Source organism: Papaver somniferum, chromosome 9, assembly GCF_003573695.1.
Source record: "Papaver somniferum cultivar HN1 chromosome 9, ASM357369v1, whole genome shotgun sequence".
Taxonomy (NCBI): domain Eukaryota; kingdom Viridiplantae; phylum Streptophyta; class Magnoliopsida; order Ranunculales; family Papaveraceae; genus Papaver; species Papaver somniferum.
Genome location: NC_039366.1, coordinates 193,095,103 through 193,117,872, shown reverse-complemented (window position 1 = coordinate 193,117,872; position 22,770 = coordinate 193,095,103). Strand labels below are relative to the sequence as shown.

The 22,770-nt window shown below is 36.5% G+C and overlaps 2 protein-coding genes across 2 annotated transcripts; both read right to left on the bottom strand.

Annotated features, from left to right (window-relative positions):
- Positions 1 to 455: 455 nt before the first annotated feature.
- LOC113310234 (clathrin heavy chain 1) lies at positions 456 to 10,915 on the bottom strand. Its single transcript, XM_026558831.1, has 30 exons — positions 10,672 to 10,915; positions 10,317 to 10,521; positions 9,731 to 9,819; positions 9,555 to 9,633; positions 9,318 to 9,445; positions 9,099 to 9,197; positions 8,890 to 8,998; positions 8,545 to 8,624; positions 8,231 to 8,458; positions 8,083 to 8,148; positions 7,730 to 7,846; positions 7,181 to 7,378; positions 6,919 to 7,035; positions 6,634 to 6,693; positions 6,321 to 6,407; positions 6,024 to 6,107; positions 5,797 to 5,931; positions 5,660 to 5,722; positions 5,473 to 5,577; positions 5,278 to 5,390; positions 4,933 to 5,185; positions 4,647 to 4,783; positions 4,287 to 4,565; positions 3,170 to 4,172; positions 2,164 to 2,649; positions 1,866 to 2,036; positions 1,603 to 1,788; positions 1,310 to 1,432; positions 1,105 to 1,215; positions 456 to 880 (listed from the first exon to the last, which is right to left on the bottom strand). Exons 1-30 carry the CDS (start codon positions 10,714 to 10,716, stop codon positions 728 to 730), a joined length of 5,109 nt encoding a protein of 1,702 aa, XP_026414616.1. The 5' UTR covers positions 10,717 to 10,915; the 3' UTR covers positions 456 to 727.
- A 9,845-nt stretch (positions 10,916 to 20,760) lies between these two features.
- Positions 20,761 to 22,433, bottom strand: LOC113313030. Its single transcript, XM_026561756.1, has 3 exons — positions 22,371 to 22,433; positions 21,409 to 21,574; positions 20,761 to 21,305 (listed from the first exon to the last, which is right to left on the bottom strand). The coding sequence occupies exons 1-3, from the start codon at positions 22,431 to 22,433 to the stop codon at positions 20,761 to 20,763; spliced, it is 774 nt and encodes a 257-aa protein (XP_026417541.1).
- Positions 22,434 to 22,770: the final 337 nt, after the last annotated feature.

Below are 22,770 nucleotides of genomic sequence, written 5' to 3'. Positions count from 1 at the left end.
CTGTATGAAAGAATCTTGGGCTAGAAAGTTCTGTATGAAAGAATCTTGGGCTCTTTTTCTTTCTTTTTTGAACTTTCTTGTTAGGAATGAAACCCTTATGGATGTTTGTAACCCCCTTCTTTGGTAATGAATGGTTGTTTTTCAACCAAAAAAAATTTAAAAAAGTAAGGTCATCCTTTTGTATGCCTCAAAACAGTTGGTCTTCTAGGTAATCAATTTGTATGCCTCAAAACAATCAGTCTTCTTTTCGAAACATGGAATATTTTGCAATGGTTGTTGCGTCTTCTTATCGAAATATGGTTATGGCAAGCTTTAAAAGCGGTTGCAAACAAATACTCCTACATGAGCTGTTAACATGAAGTATAAAAGGGATACGGGTAGAAGTAGAAAGATAGGTTCTCTTATTTACTTTGATGTTTGCTGGGTGATACGAGGAGAAAGGAATAGAAGGTCTATGAAGTGAAGAGTTCTATCTTTATATTGGCCGCCAATACCCAATGGTTTAGGCATGTTTACAGAATTAATTACACATTGAAAAATAATTGTAAAGGGAGATCATAACTAGCTCTGCAATTTGTAATGGTAGGTACTTTTTGTAATTCCTACTTTTGTTTTTCTATTAATGAAATTACAACCTTTGCCTTCAAAAAATAATTAAAAAAAAAAAAACACTAATTATATAGTTATCCTGCAAGGCAGCGCGAAGAGCATTTTCCCTCCAAAAAAATCAATAGCTCCCCATTGGAGGCATTCCGAAAGCTGGCATTGGAGGCATACCCATTCCCCCCATAGGTGGTGGGGGACCATAACCTCCCCCACCCATGCCTCCCATCCCTGGTGGAGCAGGCAAGGCTAGTGGAAGCAGTTGGGCGTACATGTTCTGCAACTCAAACATAAAAAATTAATTTTACATCTTTACAACTTCATGATTTAGGCACAACTGAGTTAGTTCTAAAGTAATAGACAAGAAAGGTCAAAACCCAGAGTCCCTGAGACCTTTTATGGGCATCTCCAAAAGTATAAAGAGGCAGAAGGAAACTTTTTATTCATTTTGGATAATAGAAGCAACATCAAGCAGCAGAAAATGAATCTAGATAATTATACCTGTTGAGCAACCATATCCTTCTCCTCCTTCTCTTTGGCTTTAACTTCACTTTGAGCTTCAATTCTATCCTTGACAAGCTCATCAACTTTGCCTGTATACTCACGGATAAACTGTAGAACAAAAAGTGAGAAAGGGGTTTGAAGTTCAGAGATGATAATAAAAATGGTATAAACACACGGGACTGGATAGAAATGAGTGGAGTACCTGTAAGAGATAGGGGAAAGCGAAGTCTATCATGTTGTTCATCCATGCAAGCTCAAGTGCAACATCCGGTCGTATCACATCATAACAAACAAATAAGCATGAGGCGAAACACTCCTTCTTTCCCTACAAGGCATCAATTTTAAAAATTAATAAGCATGGATTTTACTTAAGGGTTTTCTGCTCAATACACCTTTTAGTGTCACCATTAGAAAGAATGAATGATTGATGACCAAAAACGAAGAACATACAAATTTTTGCTAGGTTATGGAATTGTTTTTATTTTTTCTTTTTACCTGATCAATGAAATAAACAAGCAATTCTTCTGCAAGTTCGCGTTCACCAGACTGCGAACAAGTCTCCATTGCATCTTTGTAGTGATTGTCTTTCTTCGATAACGTAATAGATTGCCTCCATCGACCTGCTTTCTTGTAGATGTAAGCAGCAACTCGCCGCATCTCAAGAAGCTCGTGTTTCTCAATCTGCTCACGGAGATTACTTTAGTGAAAACAGAATTGAAAAGAAGATACTTTAAAGTAGATATTTTGCTTGGCTCTACCTTCTGTGCAAGACCAATCTGGTCAAAGTTATCATGCATATCGATTGACTCACGCAACCTATCATAGTCCTCCTCCTCAATATAGATCTCATTCAGTGCCTCATTCACAGCAGATACGTTGTTACTCTGAACTGCAACCATGTAAGGCTTCACAAGACGCAGATGACCAGCCTGGCACCAAGAAACACAAACGTGAAATAATATTAGATAACAATCTCTTGCCACCCTCTCTGTTCATTTTCTTGAATGGAAGGAGAAAATCGGGAAATCAGTAAGTCACAAAATCACAGTGGAGCACCTTTCGCATAATGTCCACGACGCGAGTATGATCCACGCGAAGGGCGAGTACATTGAGCATATCATTAATAAGGTCAGGATGTTCCTGCAGGTAGAAATGTACAGCTTTGTAGTAAAGCTCAACATTCGATACTTTAACTGCAACATCCTTGAACTGCATGTGGTCCCACGCATCCGGAGAATGATTCATTATAGTGGTTGCAGCATTGTCAAACTCGTCATACTGGATGTACAGATAAACAAGTTCCTTCCAGTGCTGTTGTTCATCACAAGCTCTTATAAGCTTGGGAATGTTAAGACGTGTTGAGAACAATTTAATGTGCTCCATAAGCTTCTCATAACGGTATCTCGCATAAAGGACTCCTAACTCAGTAAAGATACCCATGTGCGCACGTTCCAGGCCTAGACCACTCTCCATCAAAGATATAAGCTGATCAAAGCAGCCCCTATTCTGGTAATAAATACTGACTTCCTCCAGATCGTCCACCTACAAATAACATCAAGAAAATAAGACCAAGCAGAGATAGCATTAAAGAAAACTGAAGGATACTTGGCATACTTTATAGCAGCAGTAGGCTTCGCTCATTCAGCTTAGAGCATCTCCAACAAAGGGTGAATCTTTTTTTCTTTAAGTAACACATAAGAGTTTAGACCCCCGTTTGGCATAAATCCATCTCCAATAGTAGGGTCCTACAAACTAGGAAGGACCACTTACTAAACATGAAGGTGTTCAAGAAAGTGTTATCTACACCTCCGGCTCCACCTCCACGTCATATTTTTCACTATTTTTCTTAAAAAATTCTCTACTGTTGGAGATGGTTTTTTAGATACGAGGTCCTATATTTGCTCTGTGTAGACGCCGTCAATAAAAGGACTAAATTAAAAAGCCACATAGGATTTTTTACACATTCTATTGGAGATGCTCTTAGTGAAGGATGCAAACAATGTGCGAAGAACCCAACAAATGATGCAAATGAGAACAAAGTAAAAGGTATTAACAACGTCACCTGTACAATGATGTTAAGCCCACATATCTGAGCCAAACGGAACTCCTCAGCATCAACACATGCAAAGCAGACTTGTTTCCATGTCTTCGCGCTGTTGGCTTTTCTAGCTGCATCAACTGCACCTTGGAATTGTTGCAACTTGACGAGGGTGACAGCCAGCTTGGCCCAGTTAGAAGTAAAAGCAAATATAATCTTTGCAGCCTCGTATAGCGCTTCATCATATAAACGGTCGCCAACAAGTGGTAGATTAGCAACATTAGGCATGAGAATAAATTCTTCAATGTCACTGAGCCTGTCGATTTTGGCATATGCATAAATAAGCTCACTGTCTACTTTAGGCTCCTTAGACTTCTGCCTTACCATCTGGAGGTACTTAACCAAATCATGGTAGACATTACCATCCTCGGCAGCTTTAATGACATCTAAAAATTGAGAAGCGTCATCTGCACGGATAAATGACTCAATTGCATCACTCACTAGTCCCTCCCTGAGCTGGGCCTTCGCTACCTGGCTCCAAACAGCATCCTCTTCAACACGGAAAGCAAACTCCACAGCTCGTTCAATGTTTTGGATGTTATCCAAAAGAACATTCACGGCCTGTACATTCAAGTTGAACTTCTTGAAAATGGCAAATGCTTCTTCATAGAGCTGTGCCTCCACAGCAACCTCTCCAACTGCAGGTCCATCGAAATTGTCTAATCTGTTTATGTAATCCATCACTCTTGACGTGTCTGCCTTAATGGCTGTGAGGATCAGCAGATTCTGCAAATTAAAGTTCCCACTGAAGGCGGAGTTTTGAAGCACGATCTTTTCGAGAAGCTCTATTAGCTCATGTGGAAGATCAGCAGTCATAAAAGCTTTAACAGTTGCAGAAACTTGCTCCGGGCTCTTGCTTTCAGGCAAGGCAGTTGATACAACTTGATCAATAAGCTGTCTTCTGTACTCATTCTCAGGATTGAGAACCTTTTCCCAGAGGTCAGAATCCATCCTCTCCACCACATACCTGAATAATGAAAAGGACAGGTAATAACACTGCAAAACAAGAAAGCTTTTGATGCGTACATAACATTATACAATGTACAAAAAAAGAAGAAATTAGAGGTAAATAAATGCAAACCTGGCCTGTAATTTGAACAGTGAGTTCTTATTTGTAACATTGATAAGTTCATCATCACACTGCCCTCTTCGGTAAGCAACAACAGCCAAAGTAGGGTCACGTTTCTCACAGTATTTACCCACCACTCGTGGATCATAATATGGGTTGGTCGTGAGAAAATGCTCAGGATTGTTATTGCTGTCTATGATTATTTTACCTAAAGCATTGTGGACATGTACATCTTGGCTTCCTTCACTCACAAGATGCTCCAAGAATTGGGTTAGTAAACGCAGGCGATTTCTGCAGTCAAAAGGGACTAGTGAGGCATGAAAACAACATAAGGAAGAAAGAAAAGGATAGAAGAGACGAAGAAGAGATCACCTCTTTTCACACTCATCAACAAGGGGTTCCACTGGAAGAAGAGAGCGGACAGAAAGAATAAGTCCTTTAATGAAATCTTCAGGGCATTCATCATCAAGTAGCTGACCCACAACTAATGGAGCGTTTCCTGGATTGACCTGTGAAGGCAGAGACATAAGAACCAGAATGCTTACTCCATCCCATAAAAAATTATGTTAACTTGATAATAATAACAAAAAAAAATGGTGATAAGTTTACATACAAGTAAGGTGGAATCACATAAAAACAGAAGTTCAAATAATCTTACCTTCTGAACATAACCTTCAATATATCGGAGCATGTTGTTCGTGTAGAGATAGTGGGTGAGATCTGGAACAAAACCAAAACGATCACATACATTGATCAGGGGTCTTGCATCAGGAAGCTTGGCCTCCATAAGAAAATTCTTTGTTTTCTCCGCGTCATAGAAGTTTGATTCTCTAGTCACGCGTTCAACCTCTTTGATTTGTCCAGTTTTAGCTGCGGCCTCGATATACTTAAAGTGAATGTCAGGATCCTCACTGTTCCAGAACCAACACTATCATTAGAAAAAGTAAGACAACTTCATTTCATTAATAAAATGAAAGAACAATTCTCGAAAAATAGAAAATACCTGGAGCTTAAATACGATCCCAAGAAAAAATATAAACCCTCATAAGACTTGAATTGCTCAAAAAGTTTTATGCATGCCTCAACACCCAATTGCTCAGAATATTCTTTGGCGGTCTGCAAATATGGTTTTAACCACCTTAATAGAAAGAATGGTGTTTGAACAGATAACAGAACAAAACAAGGAATGGGTAGTAACCTGCACAATTATCTGGAGGTTTCCCCTCAGATTAACAAGTAAAAGGTCCTTCATGCACTCCAACGCCCATTCTTTCGAGAGGGTTCCAAAGAACTCCACAAGTGACTGGAACAACCCCATTTCATATCAATATTAAACAATTATACAACAACAAAAAAAAAAGATGTAAAAATCAGTGTGATTGTACCTGTGGCTCAATGGCATGTGTATTCACAATGACACGTTTAATATCTGGCAACTCTGCATAATGCTGCACCAACAACAAATTTATTAATAAAGGTATAATTTTCAGCACTACTTTCTTCACATAGATAGATGTCACACCTGAAGGGCTCGCACGTAAAGACCAGCTTTTTCACAGAGCTGTGCAATCCGAGGACGATCATAGTGACTGAACATTCCATTAGCCAAGATGGCATCAGCCACATTTGGAAATGTTACCAAATTGATCTCCAAGACCTGTACGTTAGGCAAATATCATGATGCTAGATAGTTGAAAATAATAGGATGCGTCGTACAGGAAACCCGTTGCCAAAAAAAGAAAGAAAAACCTTTGTCTGGAGGTGAGCATGTTCTGGTAGATTTGGCTTCAGAACATCTAACAAAAAAGCAGTGGCCTCACGAATCATGTTCCTCTACAAGAGTCAATACCAGGAAAAAAAGAACTTCAGTACATCTCGTAATACCTTTTTACACTTTGAATAGAAAGATAAGCCATAAAAGAGTTTCCCAGATAAGGATAAAGCCGCCGCGCTACGCAAAATAATCAAGAGGCTGCGCGGATGTGCTAAATTTTTGCAAACAACTTAAAATAATTAAACTGCAACAAAGGTATGCAAAGGAGAAACCTGAAGGAAGAGATCCGTGATTGTGTTGTAATCTACAGGACAACCTCCCTCCATTTGTGACATCATTAGAGCAAAATTGACAGCTCCCTATCAAGAAACAAGAGTAAGTTATCAGTAATTGGTTAAGATTTATAATACATGACCAGGTATAACTTAAAAAATATTGTAACCAGGATATTCAAAAGGAGGTGAATTTAAGGAGAAAGTTTCCAAACAAAGAGAACCCTAAGATAATTTCAACAGTAAAAGATGTAATACAGGAAAAATGAGAGGTAAGTTATAATTGCATCCATCGACAGAAGACTGCAAATACCTGGGGATCTGATCGCAGAATTGTTTGCAGAAGGAAGAGATAATCAGGTGTGTACCCAACCTGCATAATGAAGAAATCAACTCTTCAAATGACACACATCTCTGATCAATTGCAAGAAAAATGACACCCAATTTAACATTCAACATTCATCATAAAATGAAAACATAAATGATCTACATTTCTCACGGACCAATGGGACTCCAACTAGGAGGATCAAAAGACCAACTACCACCAATGACATATAGATGGACATTGCACCAACAATACACTGAGTGAAATCATTACCTGCTTCGAGTAAATAAGAATCTTGTCAAATTCCCTTCGTTCAGCAAAAGCTGCAACCACTTTTGGTGTAGCCCTAGCCTTGATATATATTTTCAGGGCAAGGTCATTATCCACGGTCTACAACAGAGATATAAAGATGTGAATGGATATGAGAGAAAGAAATAACGATCATGAAAAGGTGATTGTATCGCAAAAAAGACATTCCCATAGTCCACAGGTGCAAACAGAGACTTGATAAACTTAAATCAAATCCATATCTGACCTTCACAAGATCTCCAAGTTCCTCGCTGCACTCAAGCTTGTCCTCAGCCAACCAATTTTCCAAAAGGTTCTTTTTATTCTGATTCACTACAAGACGTGATAATTCCAGAGACTCAAATGCATTGAGCTTTCCTCTAGTTAACAGTGTTCCGAAGTATTGCAATAGCGGTGGAGTTTGGCCAGCTTGCACAGGTACACTCTGGGGATGCATGAGAATACGACATGGAGGTCATTAGTTATTCTACTTTCTCACATCTAGAACAACGCAAAATTCGGCATGTTCTGAATGTTTAACACTTGTCGTAATGTGACACCAAGCCGAAACAAATGAAACTAGCATAACAAAAAACAACTCTAAAGCACACAATAGATAGTAATAGTACATAGCCATAAAAGGAGAAGAGTTTAGTAACGAGAAGGAAATATAGAGTACAAAGTAAGAAAATAGACAAGCAACAAGTGTCTACAAAAAACATATGGGCGAGGATAAATGTCCACTGAGGATAAAATAAAAATGCATCAACTCAGTGTAAGTGTGTAGCTGAAATACCTGAAACTTTGCAACAGTATCAGGAGTTCGAAGGATGCCCTGGGGAGATTCTGCAGCAAGCTCTGCAGCCTCCTTATATTTTGTCTGTGAGAACAATTCTTGAAACCGCTGGACAACCTGAAGATGAAGATGGACAGACAAGTAAACCTACTATATAGAATATGTCTCATGGTGTACAAAATGTTATGCTTGAAGGTTACTAAAAAATAATCAATTGCGGCCAATATTACCAAAACATTAAGAGATTTGGTACAAAATAAATTACTGATGCATCACCACCTCATATCAATGTCTCACAAAATTCCAGTGTAGTATTCAAGAACCAAATAAGAAAAAACAGATGCATGACTTACCAAATTCTCTGCCCCAGGAAGGTTCCCTCTTTTTGCAAGATTAACAGCAAGTTCCAGATTGTTTAACTGTAAAATTGCGAAGTAGCATTCATCAAGCTAACATAAAATCTTTAGCACTGAAGGGAAATACATCATGATGTCAACTTACTTGGCCACTGACAAAGGGCACTATGGTTGCTTCATTGACAGTCGCAAGTAGCACCTGACCTCTCCTATTGACAGCATAAAAGCCTCCAACTGATGTAGCTTCTGCCGTCAAAAATATAGGGTCTGGACTAATTCGGTTTCTATAAACCGCGGTAGCCGTCTCCAAATCATAAACAAATAGAAGTCCAAGCTTTGTAATCACGTATATCAAACCATACTTATGTGAAATCTGTCAAATAACAAACCAACGGCTTAAAATTGGCACCCAGCTTCATTGCAATAAATTCAAATAGAAGGATGGATCAAATGTGAGACCTGCATTGCCACAGGGAAGTCATCAGCAAAATCTGGGGGGAAGAAAAGATCTGCCTGTTTCTTCGTAAAGGCTGGTTTACCTGCTTATCAGATTCACAACAAAAAGATCAACACCAGAAAATAACAATTGAACATTCCAACTAAAAATAGGAAGAAAAAAAAAAACACAATTGCTACAATCTTAGCTTCCCAAGTAATACAAATTGCTACTAGGATGAAGCACCAATTGCAATTTCATTGAAAAGACTGATCAGATGCTATCACACAGCCATGAAGCAGAAATGAACTCATGATGTAAATAGATATATACTAAAGAAAGAAATTGAAGAGACGAGATGAATCGACCTGGCTGGGCACCAAGTTCAATAACATGCAGCTTCGAAGTAACTTGTCCAGCATTGGTAGTCTTTGAGGCAAAACTAATAAGCGTTGAAGGAGTTTCATTACCGGGAACCTACAAACAGCATCCAAACAAATATTATTCCTCCATACAAACTGACGACATTTACATGTAATAATAGGTTACTGCGGTCAAAGGTCAAAATAATTCTCACTTTAAATGTGGCAAACGATGCTGCATGTGCTTCAAGCGCTTGACTGCGCTGCTGATCCACGGAATAGAGCTGCATATTCCCTTTGACCAGTTGAGGCCTCTGCAGTTGATGATAGAACAAGAAAGCAAATGTTAGAAGTGTAGATACTAGGCATATGCTTCCTAACTAAGCCCTTTATTACATTGTAACAATTTTACAGCATGCAGTGTTATTCCATACCTCAGGTGACCCAGGAGCGATACCAATTAAGACCAACCACTTTTCAGAAGGATCACATCGGTAGTTTATTATTTGATTGTTTGCTAAATTAGTTGTTCTTTCAAACATCTTTACAGGCTGTGAATCACCTGGGTTTTAAATACAACAGATAAAATGTGATGAAGATGATTTATTTATTTATCTGCGATGGGAAACATGGAGCAAAGTATTAACTAAGAAGTACGGAACGTGTCTTACCTTCAATTGCCCAATGATACACCGAGGTCTGCGTGACTAGACCCAGCATTTTTGGTGAGATCCATTTCCAAAAGACAATCTGTGGGATGTCAGGCAAACAGATTAATGACGTATTGTCAAACAAGAATAAGAAAAATCCAACCAGGTTTCTGATGTGCGAAGAACAAGCTCAACACCTGCTCAGGCATTTGATGTGATTTCATTTTTGCTTTCATTTCAATGTTAAATATTTGTAAGTGGTCCTGAGTGGTTCCCGGCAGTTGAGCTGCAAAAATGTATCATAATTCATCAGCCAGGTAGAAGATGATAACATAATCTCCAGCACCCACTTATTACAAATTTTATGAAACAAATATATTATATGTTAATTGTATTGGCAACATGAACCAAATGGCAAAAAAACAATACCTATTTCACCTTCTAAGTAATTCTATTCTATTACATTCAAAAGTTCAATTGGAGTTTTTTTTTTGTATAAAATAATTTAAATTACTCAAACCAGATGTATAAAGAATGTCTACAGAGGAATATCAAACAGAAGTTCCACCCTTACTTTTTACCTAAATAGTCGACACGAAAGTTATCGTCATCCAATCACAGTGTCCTTATATCAATCATGAACAAAAGTTTGGAATCTCCAAACTGGTGTAAGTTTCAGAATTTCTATGATTTAGACAAAATTTCTGATTCAGTGATACTGATAATGCAAAAAGCGAAAATTATTCAACAGAAACAGCAATGTGGATCACACACAACACATACCTTTAAGAGCAAGAATTCTGGAATTAGGGTTCATCAAAGCAGAATCAGCAGTAATAGGTCTTCTCAATGGTTGATTCGGCATACTCATATCAATAATGACAACACTATTCTGTGGTGATGTTTCTCTTACACAAATGTACTTATCCGATTCCATGGTTACATGCGTGAATGTTATATGCTGTGGATTTATTCCAATACTTGGCAACTGCATTCACATGATAAAAACACAAGTCAATTATCAAATTCACATAAGAATCAGATCAAACATCAATCGTTAACAGATCTTAATAATAACAATAATGGATCCAATCATCCAATTACATTCGAAACATTAAGTAAATCTCTAAAAACTTACAGTTAGTGTTTCTTTCATGGCGATCGGGGCGCTAGCAGCAGCCATGATTACCAGAGTTAGGGTTTCGCTTTTACAGTGGAGGGGGGAGAAATGAAATGGAATGTAATGGTGAAGTGATGAACAGCGAAAAATGGTTTTTCTCGATTTAGCTGAGAAAGAAGGAGAGGGGACTTCTAATCTAACCCCCACAGAGTAGGAGAGAGAGACGGTCTAGATGTACTTGTTTACTACAAATAGAACCCACATAACTACTAAACTTTCCATTTCATTTTCTTTTACTTTGATTTTTTTCTTCCTACATAAGCAAACAAAAAAATAATAATTAGGAAGCTACCCAATAGAATGCTTGGCTAGTTTGGGCCTAGTGTGGTTATTTAGGCATTATAAATTATTTTATCTACCCAATTCTAAATGATAAGGGTGTCTAAATTTGCCGAAACTACCAACTTATCTAAAATAAAATAAAATAATAATAATATCAATTTATCCCTATTAACTCCTAATAATAAAACATAAACTAAAATCAGTTTCAATTCTTTTTCTCCTTCTTTTTTCTTTTTCTTTTGAAACTGAAACATCCTCGATCATCGATTACCCAAAAACGATTAGTTGGTTTTTTTTTTCTATATGATGTTGAAACCAACGCGAGTGAAGCATTCTTCTAACAGGAACTATCCTATTGCGAGTAATTCCGGAATTGTTCAAGCAATTAGAAACAAACCGAAGAAGAAAACGGTTGAGGAAAATGAAACCATCTTTGACGCACAAGAGGAGGAAATGGGTCGAATTAGGTACTTTTCTTCTATCAACCCAATCATCTAAATTAGGTTTTAGTAACATGCAATCGCTCAAAAATCAAAAAAATGAAAAACAAATTTTTCCGGATTTGCCAGAATCGGATTATGTCAATGTACTTGTGAACCAATTACATTTAGAAACGGTTGATGTTCTTGCCTACATAGACAGATTGTGATGCATGTGTTTTCTGGTTCAAGAAATTTGAACCATAACCGGACAATGTCAATGTCCACATAGCCCGATTCAGTGACTGTAGGGATAACCGTTTTTTTGTAACTTTTTTTCGTTAGAATCGGTTTATATATGTGTCCACAAAAACAGATTGTGTAGCCTTTGATTCCATAACTGCTTAGACTATAATCGGATTTCCTTTGCATTTATAAAAACCTATTGTCGATGTCTAAGATAAAAAATCAGATTTTATATGTGTATCGAGTAAGTCAATTCTTGTACGAAAAATGCCCAATTTTTCTGTAATTTTTTTTTATTAGGATCAGATAACATAAGCTCTTATATAATCTGATTGTTTATGTGTTATGTTAGGAATCGGATTTTAAATGTGTATCGAGTAAACCAATTATATACCTTGAATTCAAAAATATGCATTTAATACCATTGTTGTTTGTCGCTTATCTCCGTATTCTACATTCCAAACAATGGCAAACAACAAAAGCAAGCCGAAAATAAACATAGAGGAAAAATAATTTTGATTCTCCTAATAGTTTGGGACCTCTTCGAGAGGGTGGTAAAAATTTGAATGCTTCTCACCGAAGGGGCTCAGGGAGTAAACCCAAAGCTAAAGGGATCTGCATCAATGACCCACCACCTCAAGCGGCACAACCAACACAAGCAGAATTTGATTCTGATACACCTACTGAAAAAGGAGGTGGTGATAGATAAGTTGATGAAGAAGAAAGTGGTAAGGAGGAAGTTAATGAAGAAGAAAGTGGTGGCAAGGATATCAATGAAGAAGAAAGTGGTGGCAAGGAAGTTGATGAAGAAGAAAATGAGAATGAAGGTTATGAAGAAAAAAGTGAGAAGAAGTTGATAAAGAAATAAGAGAAATTCAGGAACAAGTCCAAGGAGGGGAAGTTCAACAACAAGTTCAAGGAGGAGACGCTCAAAAACAAGGTAAGACAAATAGTAAGAATGATGGTCCAAAGAATAATAAAGGGGACCACATACCCGACCCGCTGAAGATGTTTCCTCGCGGCCCTAATAATACCGTTTACGGGTTACCCGGTGATGGAGGAAAGTTGTTATTGGAGTATAAAGAGAGTTGGGCCATTGTTGTCTGCTACCATAGTAACTACTGAAACCTTATATTATGTAACATAAACTTATTATCCATGTAGTCTTTTGATTATTGTCCATCAGATTTGTTTTGTTTTATAGGATCACAAGGATGTCGTTCGTTGCATGAAGTCAAGAATATCAGTGAGTATGATGAAGAATTGGTTATTGGAAGCAATATAATCAACCATTGGATAAGTTGAAGAAGTAATCGAGCTAGTCAAATATATAGGGTTGTTTCATGCGGTCGACAATTTGGTTCTTGGTTACGACAAACCTATTTTTTCTGCGTTTGCCTAGAGATTTCATGGGGAAACAGATACTTTGCATCTTCCGTTTGGTGAAATGACGATAACTCCAAATGATGCGCGGTTCATTATCGGTCTAATCATAGAAGGTAAAGTCGTGAAGCACAAAGACTACGCACAAGATCTTGAGTGGGACAATATTTACAAGTTCACCAAGAATGTGTTTCAATGGGATGAGGAGAAGACCAAGTCAGAGATGCTAGTAGGTCAATCAAAGCAGAGGATATTCGATCTCGCATGCTTGGGGAACAACTTCATGGGAAGAAAGAAGATTTGTGCTGAGGGAAAAGAGGTGACCATGGAACTTATCTTCGCCACGACCAATGTGTATGTCCTATACATCCTGGGAGCTGTTATCTTCCCCGATGTTTTTGGTTCCCATGTGAACATCAACTTTTATTCGGATTTTGCAACCATTTGACAAGATTCACAAATACTTTTGGGGATCTGCCATCCTTGTACACTCGTTGCACAAGTTGAGAAAGGTTTATAAGGCTTAAAGGAACCAAATCGGAGGGAATATGGCCTTTTTGCATGTGTGGATATATTTACACTTCCCAATATTTGTTGAAAGGGATTTTGTGAACAAGCAATGAGACAATAACTGTTATGGAGACATGTACACCTACAAAAATAAGCCGAAGTCACAAAAAGAGGATTATTTGAAGTGAGACACCACTTGGACAACTTGACGATGAAAGATGTTGTTTTTGGCCCTTACAAGATTTGGATAAAGGAAAGGGAAAGATGGTTGGGTGTGTCGACAAAGAACGTTATTTTGGTCCTTTGTTTCACCTAAGAGGATATGTAGTGCACAACCCGACGAGAGTCGCAAGATAATGCGGATACAAACAAACAAAAAATCCCAAAGGAGCACAAATAAGTTTAATATCGATGAGAAAAAAACGAGTCATTAGATAATTATATTGAGATTGTTCACCACCCTTTACCATCATGTGAATATTGGGAAGAGAGAAGGTTCAGCAGACATGGTATAAACGACTGATCGATGACGACGCAATTCCGGATTACATGTCGTGGTACCTTAATGTTTCGCATACTCGAGTGATACGAGTAGATTAGATGCCCCATATAGAGGACAAAGATACAACTCTCGAATACCTGGTGCATATTGTTACTCAAATACGGTTTTGTTAATAGTTTTAGTGTTATTTGTTGAATTTTTGTTGTATAAAATGGAAATAAAGAAGATGAGTCGGGTACTTGATAACCCAAGAAAGGCTAGATATCAGGGAAGGAAAAAAATGTTAAGGCCAATGAAAAGCTGATTGATGAATTGAACAGTCTCGAAGATGTGAAAGCGGGTGCAAAGTTTGGGGAACCAGTGGTAGAGGAGCAAAGAAAAAAAGGAAGAAAGTCACCGCAAAAAGGAAGACTCAAGGTGAATCAAGCAACGCCCAACCTGTTAAACGAGGACGAGGTGGTCGTGGTGGGGATGTTGGTGGTGATGAAGATGTTGATGAATGAATGACTTCAAACGTATGTCTTAAACTTATTGTTGAATTATATTTGGTTATATTCCTAGTTTACGAATGATTGAATCTGGTTTCTTTTGAAAATTGTTTGTGTTTGCCTAAGACGCGACAAAAGAACCAACTAAAATGTGTGTGTGCAAAAAATGCAGGATTCTGTCAGTTTTTCAGTTAGAATCGGTTTACATTTACCTATATAAAATCTGATTTTGACAGTTCTCTAGGGGTACAATTTCTGAATCGGGTTTTATGGGTGCACAAAATAGACCGATTTTGGAAATTTCATTCACCTGGTTTTTTAGTGATCGGAATCGGTTTATACGGATACTTTTAAAGTCCGATTATGAGAAAACAAAATAATCCAGAGTTTTGATAAACATAAGAATCGGTCTATGTGAGCATTTCATGTAATCCGATTCTTGTAAAGAAAAGTGACAATTTTTCTGCATCTTTTTTGATAAGAATCGAATTACAAGTGAAATATTAAAAACCGATTGTTTAGAGGCAGATTTTGACAACCTTCATAAGCGGTCTATGTGGACAGCACATGTAATTTGATTATTGCAAGGAAAAATAGCATTTTTTTTGTACTTTTTTTTTTTGCCAAGAATCGGATTACATGTGCGATACTAAAAACCGATTATTGAAAGGCATATTTTATATGACTTTGCAAGGACATAATCGGTATATGTGGACATCCTTAGAATCCGATTGTGTGAATTGAATTCGAAAAAAATAGTTGTTGAGTCTTTATCCATATAAGTACAACCTCTATGAGCCACTCCCACGTCACACACTTAGCCTAGGAAATGGAATGGGATACGGAAGAAGATATGCAGCTCGTGAAGTGGGAACCGTATGAAGATTTGTGTCTCGTTAAATCGTTTGCTAATATGTTTTGTGAACGTCCAAATGAAATCTATTCAATGTTTTGGAAGAGAGTTAAAGAGTTTTTGTACGGGCGTATCGCGAATCCCAATAACCGCAAATAGAGAAACTTGGAATTTCGATTCAGCTACATAAAAAGTGCAATGCGAGAGTATGTTAAAGTTAGAAATATGGTGTACCTACATCATCTACAAGATCATCTTAGGGAAAAAGTGAATAATCCGATAATATTCATACTTATGTCATTGTTAAAAGTTCGCATACTAACATTTAAGAATTCATTGAATTTCAGCTGGAACGTTTCAATAGGCCATGGAGAATTCGTAATGGGGAAACTAAATCCATTCACAACAAAGAATATACGACTTTGAACCGACGTGCTCGGAGATTCATTGACGAATATTTGATGTGTCAAATTCTTGAATTCCCATACTGAATCCTACATATGTAATGCCCTAATTTCCTAAACTATGTAATGAGTATTTTGTTTCTGAAAGTAAGATATAATTGGATTATTTGAGCATCTATAAACACCGATTTCAACAATCGGATTAATGTGGGTATTGGAAGAAAAAAAAACGATTATGGGTTTACTTCGTCATTTGAAAAAACTCAACCCAGAATTGGTCTACAACTTCACTAATACCAACCGATTCTGGTTCGAATTTTTAAATAAATAATTTTTTTTTTCAAGTTTTGATGATGAACCAAGGGTATGATTTCAGGGTTAACTAGAATCACCCAAATTAGCACTAATTAAACAAGGATAGTTTTGCCAATTAGTAAAATAGTTGGACAAGGAGTTATCCATTTTACTTCAGAATATTCTTTTTTGTCTTGTAGTCGTAGGCCCCAAATAATCACAGTAGGCCCCAAACTAGCCAAGGTAACATGACTTCAGGTGAAGTTTGTTAACTTAGAGATCTAGTTGGACAAACAAACATGATATATACTAAATGACCACGCGTGGTGGGGGATGACCAAGAAAAATGACATGACTAGCCTAAGAAGTGATACCATGACCAAGAAAATGACATGTATAGCCTAACAAGTGATACCATACACCTTATATGTTGGAAAAACAGGGTAATAGAGGATTAAAAACAGATAACGAAAAAAATGTTGTATCACTAAGCTTCAAGGCCTTAAGATTCTTTTCTTCAATTATTTCGATCCTTCCAAAAAAATTGGTGAGTACAATCATCAGCGAAATATTGCTTTCAGGATACAATGAATCCCTAACAACGTTATTGGATTCAAGGCTTGCACTCCCTTGACCCAACCAAAAACACACAGTAATATAGTCTGATAATGCTTATGGAGAAAGAGAATTTTGGACGTGTTGAAATGGAAGAAGGACTTCGCTATTTAAAGAGGAATTCGTTCCTTTTGGAGATGTCTTGTCATCTCTAATGGACACTTTCAACAGACATCCATTAATGGTATCTCTTAGAAATAAATCCTATGGGAAAAGACGCATCGATATAAATTTTATGGAAACCGGATAGCGACAAACATATATGAACAAATACAACAAAATATTACTTCCCTAGTTGCAAAATGACAGGCTGGTTTCATGTGTAATTTATACAGGAGACCAACTTATATTTCTTGAAACAAAGGTAGTATAATATTGCATCTAATAATTGCAACAACCAACCTCTTCTTATCATCATTTTGGAAGCCTTACTTATTAAACAATTTTTTTCTCCCTGTTTTCTTTTAAGACTGGATGATAATTGCAACACATAATTACTTAGTTCGGTATAAAATTTAATGCAAAATTGAACCCTAAAAATCAAAAATAAAAATAACATTTACATGAAATACAGGGTTACACTTTAGCGTTGCTAACAACACTGTGTAAACTACATCTTTGATGTCTCCGGTGACATCATAAGTAAATCACTAATCTATACGGCGACATCATAAGTAAATCATTTTTTTTCCGAAACCTTCGTCTTTGATGGCTCCGGCGACGAAATCTTCATCATTAATCTATACGGCGACGAAAACTACATGGATGATTTTTTTTGACGACAGAAACTCCATCCCTAGTTACAAGAGATTTGAGAAGATCACTCTTATTTTCGGAGCACATCTTTCTAAAGTAGAAAATCAAACAAAATGGTTGGAATATAATTCCTAAAAGAACCATTAATCCTCCGATTTAATCGGATCTTATTCATACTTGTATTTGTGTTACTCCGATGATCCTTCTCTTTTTCTTGTCGGATTCTAGATATCGTACTTTCGCGGTATGATCGTATTCCTTTGTATTCCTTTTACACAATCAATTCTTTTATATTCCTTTGTTGCTTTGTTTGATAATATAGGTTCCTTTTACTTGTATGAAAAAAGTACGAGTTTGGTAATTAAGTGCATATCATTTCCCAGTTACAAAAACCTCAGGGTTCGTTTGGCATGGGCGTAATAGAGGGAGTAGTGTAGTCAACGGCGTGGTCAAGGGATACATTCAGTGTTTTGGTGTTTTTTTTTTGATAACATAGAGAATTTATTGAATACGCAGTTCTCGGAACTGCAAGCCTATGGAACAGAGAAAAAAACCATGGAGAATAATCCTTGTACTCTTCTAGTAAGAGTTTGTCTCTCCTAACTTTTTTTGCAACACAGTCTGCAATATTATTTAAGTCTCTCTTTACATGAGAGATTTTACAAAACTTGAAAGATGAAACGAGTGTTTTTATTATGCTAATGAGATGATTATTCTCCCATCTAACTTGAACTCTACTTGTAACAATAGATTGCACCACAATTTCAGCATTTGCGTATGGACTTCATTGATGTTTAGAGATTTGATCCAACTTAGAGCTTCCAAAATTGCCATGCACTCTGCCGCTGGATATATCACTCCGTCTGCATACGATCCTTTAACTCCATCATAGGTACCTGCACAAGACAAAATCACCATGCCAGTACCAGAAGTGTTAGTCATATAATCAAATGAAGCATCAACGAAAACGTTTGTAATATCAATTGCATATTCAACTACAATATTAATCTGAGACTGAACTGGCATGATATTTTTGACCACATAACTAAATTTTTTCAAATGAAATTGAATTCTAGTAACTTTAGAGAAATGGTTGAGAGTTTTGTTTTGAAAGACATTTCCACATCTTTCCTTCCAAATCCCCTAACAGCCCATCGTTGTTCTCCAAGTATTGTTTTCTTATGAACCATTGTTATGTTGATTACCGACCCAGGATATTATCCAGTCCTTAATGTTGTCACAATTTCCAACAACTCCATCCACATTAACATTTAGACATCTCCAAACTGATCTTCCATGTCGGCAGACTAACAACGGATGAAAGAGGGTTTCCTCATGATGGTTGCAAATACCACAGTGCGCTTCTATACTACTATTAAATCTAGCAGTTTTATCTTTAGTTTGCACTATTTCTTTTATACACTTCCATATAAACAACTTCACCCTGTGAGGAACTTTTATTTTCCTTAAAGATTTCCAAACATCTATAGGAACTGAATTAATAGATTCTTGAAGATGAAAATTTCTTTCTACCAATTTATTATATGCACTCTTGAATGTAAATAATCCATCCCTTGTAGGTTTCCATCGAACAATGTCTTCATCATTTATATTCACTTGCATTCTTGCTATTCTATCTACCACTTCAGCGGAGAATAGAGTTTGTAGTCAGCTCATATTCCATTCATTGGAGTTAGGAGAGATAAGTTCAAATACATACTCATAATTCTAGTGGCTTGGGAAAGAAAGTGCAGGCTTAATTAACATCCAGATTAACTATCCAGTTATCAAGCCATATACGAGTTTTCTTACCATTGTGAACTTCCATACATATATTCTCTTGAAGATACTTGAAGCCAACTTCAACACCTCTCCAGATCAAGCTTGAATTATTTTTTTCTTGTTGTATGTGAAGAAAATCTTAATTATTGAAATACTTTGCCTTTAAAACTTTGACACACATCAAATCAGATTGAGTACAAATGTGCCATGCCATTTTTGTGAGAAGAGCATGATTGAGTTTTTCAAGATCTCTAAAATCCAAACCTCCTATTTCTTTTGGTAAACATAATTCACCCCAAGCTATATGATTGTTGCCTCTATTAGTTTTATATCCTCAGAAGAATTTCCTTTGAAGAGAGTCTAACTTCTTGATTAACTTCTTTGGAATCTTGAATGTCCTCATTTGATAAGTTGTAACTGCATTAAGCACAACTTTGACCATGGTTCCTCTTCCAGCCTGACACATTGTACCTCCTTGCCAATTAGAAAGTCTTCTTTCAAATGCAGTATTGATATCTTCAAAGGATTTGACTTTAGATTTACCAATAAGTAACGGAAAGCCCAAATATTTTCTTTACTATCCATATTCTTTACACCAAAAATGTGACTAAGAGTGTCACACTTAGAAGGATCCATATTATTACTAAATAAAATGAAAGAGTTTTCAAAATTGATTAGCTACCCATATTGTGAGCTGAAATCTTCAATGACTTGAAGAAGATTTGTCACACTGGTTAAATTGGCATGTGTAAATATTAAACAATCATCTGCAAAAAGAAGAAGATTAATAGGAGGAGCGCCCCTGGCTGCTTTAACTCCTGGGATTTCTCTTGAGTGATGAGACATTGTAAGTGTTCTTGAAAACCATTCCATAGACAAAATGAATAAGTAAGGAGATAAATGATCTCCTTGTCTAATACCCCTTGAAGGTTTGAAATATTCACATGGAGTTCCATTGAGTAAAACTGAGAGGGTAATAGTGCTGATACACTGCTTGATAAGTTGAATCCGGTCCTCACAAAATACAAAACTCCTCAACACTTTCAAAATAAAACACCATTCCAATCTGTCAAAAGCTCTTGATTTATAAACTTTTAGAGCCAACCAGCCACCTTCACCTACTTTCTTATTCATTAAGTGTATTAATTCATGAGCAATAATGGTATTGTCATTTATTAATTTGCCTGAAACATATGCAGCTTGATAAGGGGACACAATTCTGTCCATAAGTGGCTTCATTCTTGCAACTAGGATCTTAGAGACAATTTTGTATGAAGTATTGCATAAACTAATTGGCCTAAACTCAGAGGGAGTGATAGGCTTTTTAATTTTGGGGATTAGAGAGATATAGGTTTTTTAAGAGACTGAAGGATATATTTAGAATTGAAAAAACTCTTAACCATATCACATACATCACTCTAATAATATTCCATTGTGACTTATAAAACCCAGCTTGAAATCCCTCAGGACCTGGAGCTGACCAATTTTTCATGCCTTTAAGAACAAAGAAAAATTATTCATTAGATGGAATTGCAGTGAGTAATATGTTGTCTTCTTCAGTAATAATGGTTGGAATATGGTTGTAAAACCTTTCTTCAATAATTGGATTTGTAGAAATTCTTATCTCTTGAAAATTTTCTGTAAGAAGTTTAGCCAGTTGATCTCTAGAATGAAGCCAAGTACCATTCTTGTCCTTGAGAGAATCAATATTGTTTCTAACTCTCTTCCTCTTGGTAAGAGTATGGGAATATTTTGTGTTATTATCCATGTATTTAAGAAAATTATCTATAGACTTCTGTTTATTGAATTCACATTGAATATGATGCCACCTTTGAAGTTCTGCAATGATTTCAAGAGCTTTAGAAGTATTTTCTGGAGAATGTGGTTGAGCTTGAATATTTGTGAGTTGTTGTTGAAGAGTATCCACTTGAAGGTTGATGTTACCAAAATGTTTTCTATTCCACTTAGAAAGTGCAATTCTTGTAAACTGCATTTTCTTATCGAGTATGAAAGCAACAGAACCCTGCACCTGCTTACTACATGCCTTAGCTATTTCCACTGCAATTTTTTTTGTCATTCAGCCAAGTTTGAAAGAACTTAAAGGGTTTCCAAAGTTTAGTTTGATTATAATCAGTAATAAGCATTATAGGGCAATGATCACTGCCCATTTGTCTTAAATGAAAAACCCTTGAAGATGGAAATACTGAATTCCAAGCTGCATTACCCAGAGCCATGTCAATTCTTGATCTTCTTCTACCAATACCCAAATTATTGTTTGTACTTGTATGTTCATGACCAATGAAACCCAAATCTTCCAAACCAATGTCCTAAATCATAGCATTGATATTGTCATCACTTGAAGTAGAAGTGGAAGTACTAGCTTTTCTAAGATGAATATTAAGGTCACCCATTAAAACCCAAGGACTATAAATATTTCTCCTTGTTTCTTCAATGAATTCCCATTGCTCTTTTTTTTCCTTTGACCTCCTTCATACCCATACATACAGGAGAGTAACCATTCTGGTTGACTTGGATCATCCTGAATAACTAAATGAAACATGTTGCTTTCAGTGGAAAGTATCTCACAAGAAAATCCATTTTCCACATAATTGTAAGACCCCCAGATAAGCCAACTGAGGATATATATCTTATATTAGGAAATTGGTTTGGGGTAACTAAAGGGTTCATTTTTGCTTCATCTATTTTAGTTTCACATAAAAAGATTATATCGGGGTTTTGGGTTCTAATTAAATCCGTGTTATGATCCCTAGTGTTAGTGCTTTTGAGGCCTTGAACATTCCAAGAGATGATTTTCATTCTTTCAAAATTTACTACAAGGATGAGATACAAAACTAACTTAATAGAAATGACGTGAAAGTTGAAATCATTTATGCATGGGAAATAAAATGCTATTGAAGACAATGTTTTAGGGATGCTAATAATTCTGCTTAAAGTCAAAAGAGATTTCTTAATGACATTTAATGCATATGATAAGAACAGATTAAAACAACCATATATGAAAATTAAATTTATCATGCAATTATGGAACTTGAAAACAATGTTAAAAATAGAAGAGGAAAAAATAATATTAACAAAGTGAAGGTTTTTATAGAATTTGATTACCTGATTCCCCTTGTGTGTCTGCACTGTTGGATTATCTCCAGTTGAGATCATTTGAGCATTCATAGAGGTTGGGATTGAGTTCAACATAGTGATTTGGAAGAGGTCTCAGTTGTCGGAGGAACAATGATTGTTGCTTCACCTAAAATATGCCGCTTGCCTAGCCTGCTATCCTCTTCCATGATAATTCCCTCTTATTTGAGTAGAGAGTCTAAATTCATAACTTCACCATCTTTTGGAGGAACAAAACTATTAGTCTTAACAAACTTTTTCTGATTTTTCTTAACTGCTGGAGCCTTTGTTGAAAAAATTTCAGAGATGGAGGAGACATCATTGATGGTTTTACGAATATTATTGATCTTACCCACAAAATAAGGTTTCTCATGAGCTTTCTTCAAGAAAA

Excerpts from the sequence above, each read along its gene's own strand:
- LOC113310234 (XM_026558831.1), bottom strand. The coding sequence starts at position 10,716 with ATGGCTGCTGCTAGCGCCCCGATCGCCATGAAAGAAACACTAACT. Across the intron at positions 8,625-8,889 it reads TGAACTTGGTGCCCAGCCAG|GTAAACCAGCCTTTACGAAG; the intron begins GTCGATTCATCT and ends TCTGATAAGCAG. Across the intron at positions 5,723-5,796 it reads TTTACGTGCGAGCCCTTCAG|CATTATGCAGAGTTGCCAGA; the intron begins GTGTGACATCTA and ends TTGTTGGTGCAG.
- LOC113313030 (XM_026561756.1), bottom strand. The coding sequence starts at position 22,433 with ATGAATGCTCAAATGATCTCAACTGGAGATAATCCAACAGTGCAGACA. Across the intron at positions 21,575-22,370 it reads AGACACACAAGGGGAATCAG|GACATTGGTTTGGAAGATTT; the intron begins GTAATCAAATTC and ends GCTATGATTTAG. Across the intron at positions 21,306-21,408 it reads TCATTTAAGACAAATGGGCA|TGGAAATAGCTAAGGCATGT; the intron begins GTGATCATTGCC and ends AAAAAATTGCAG.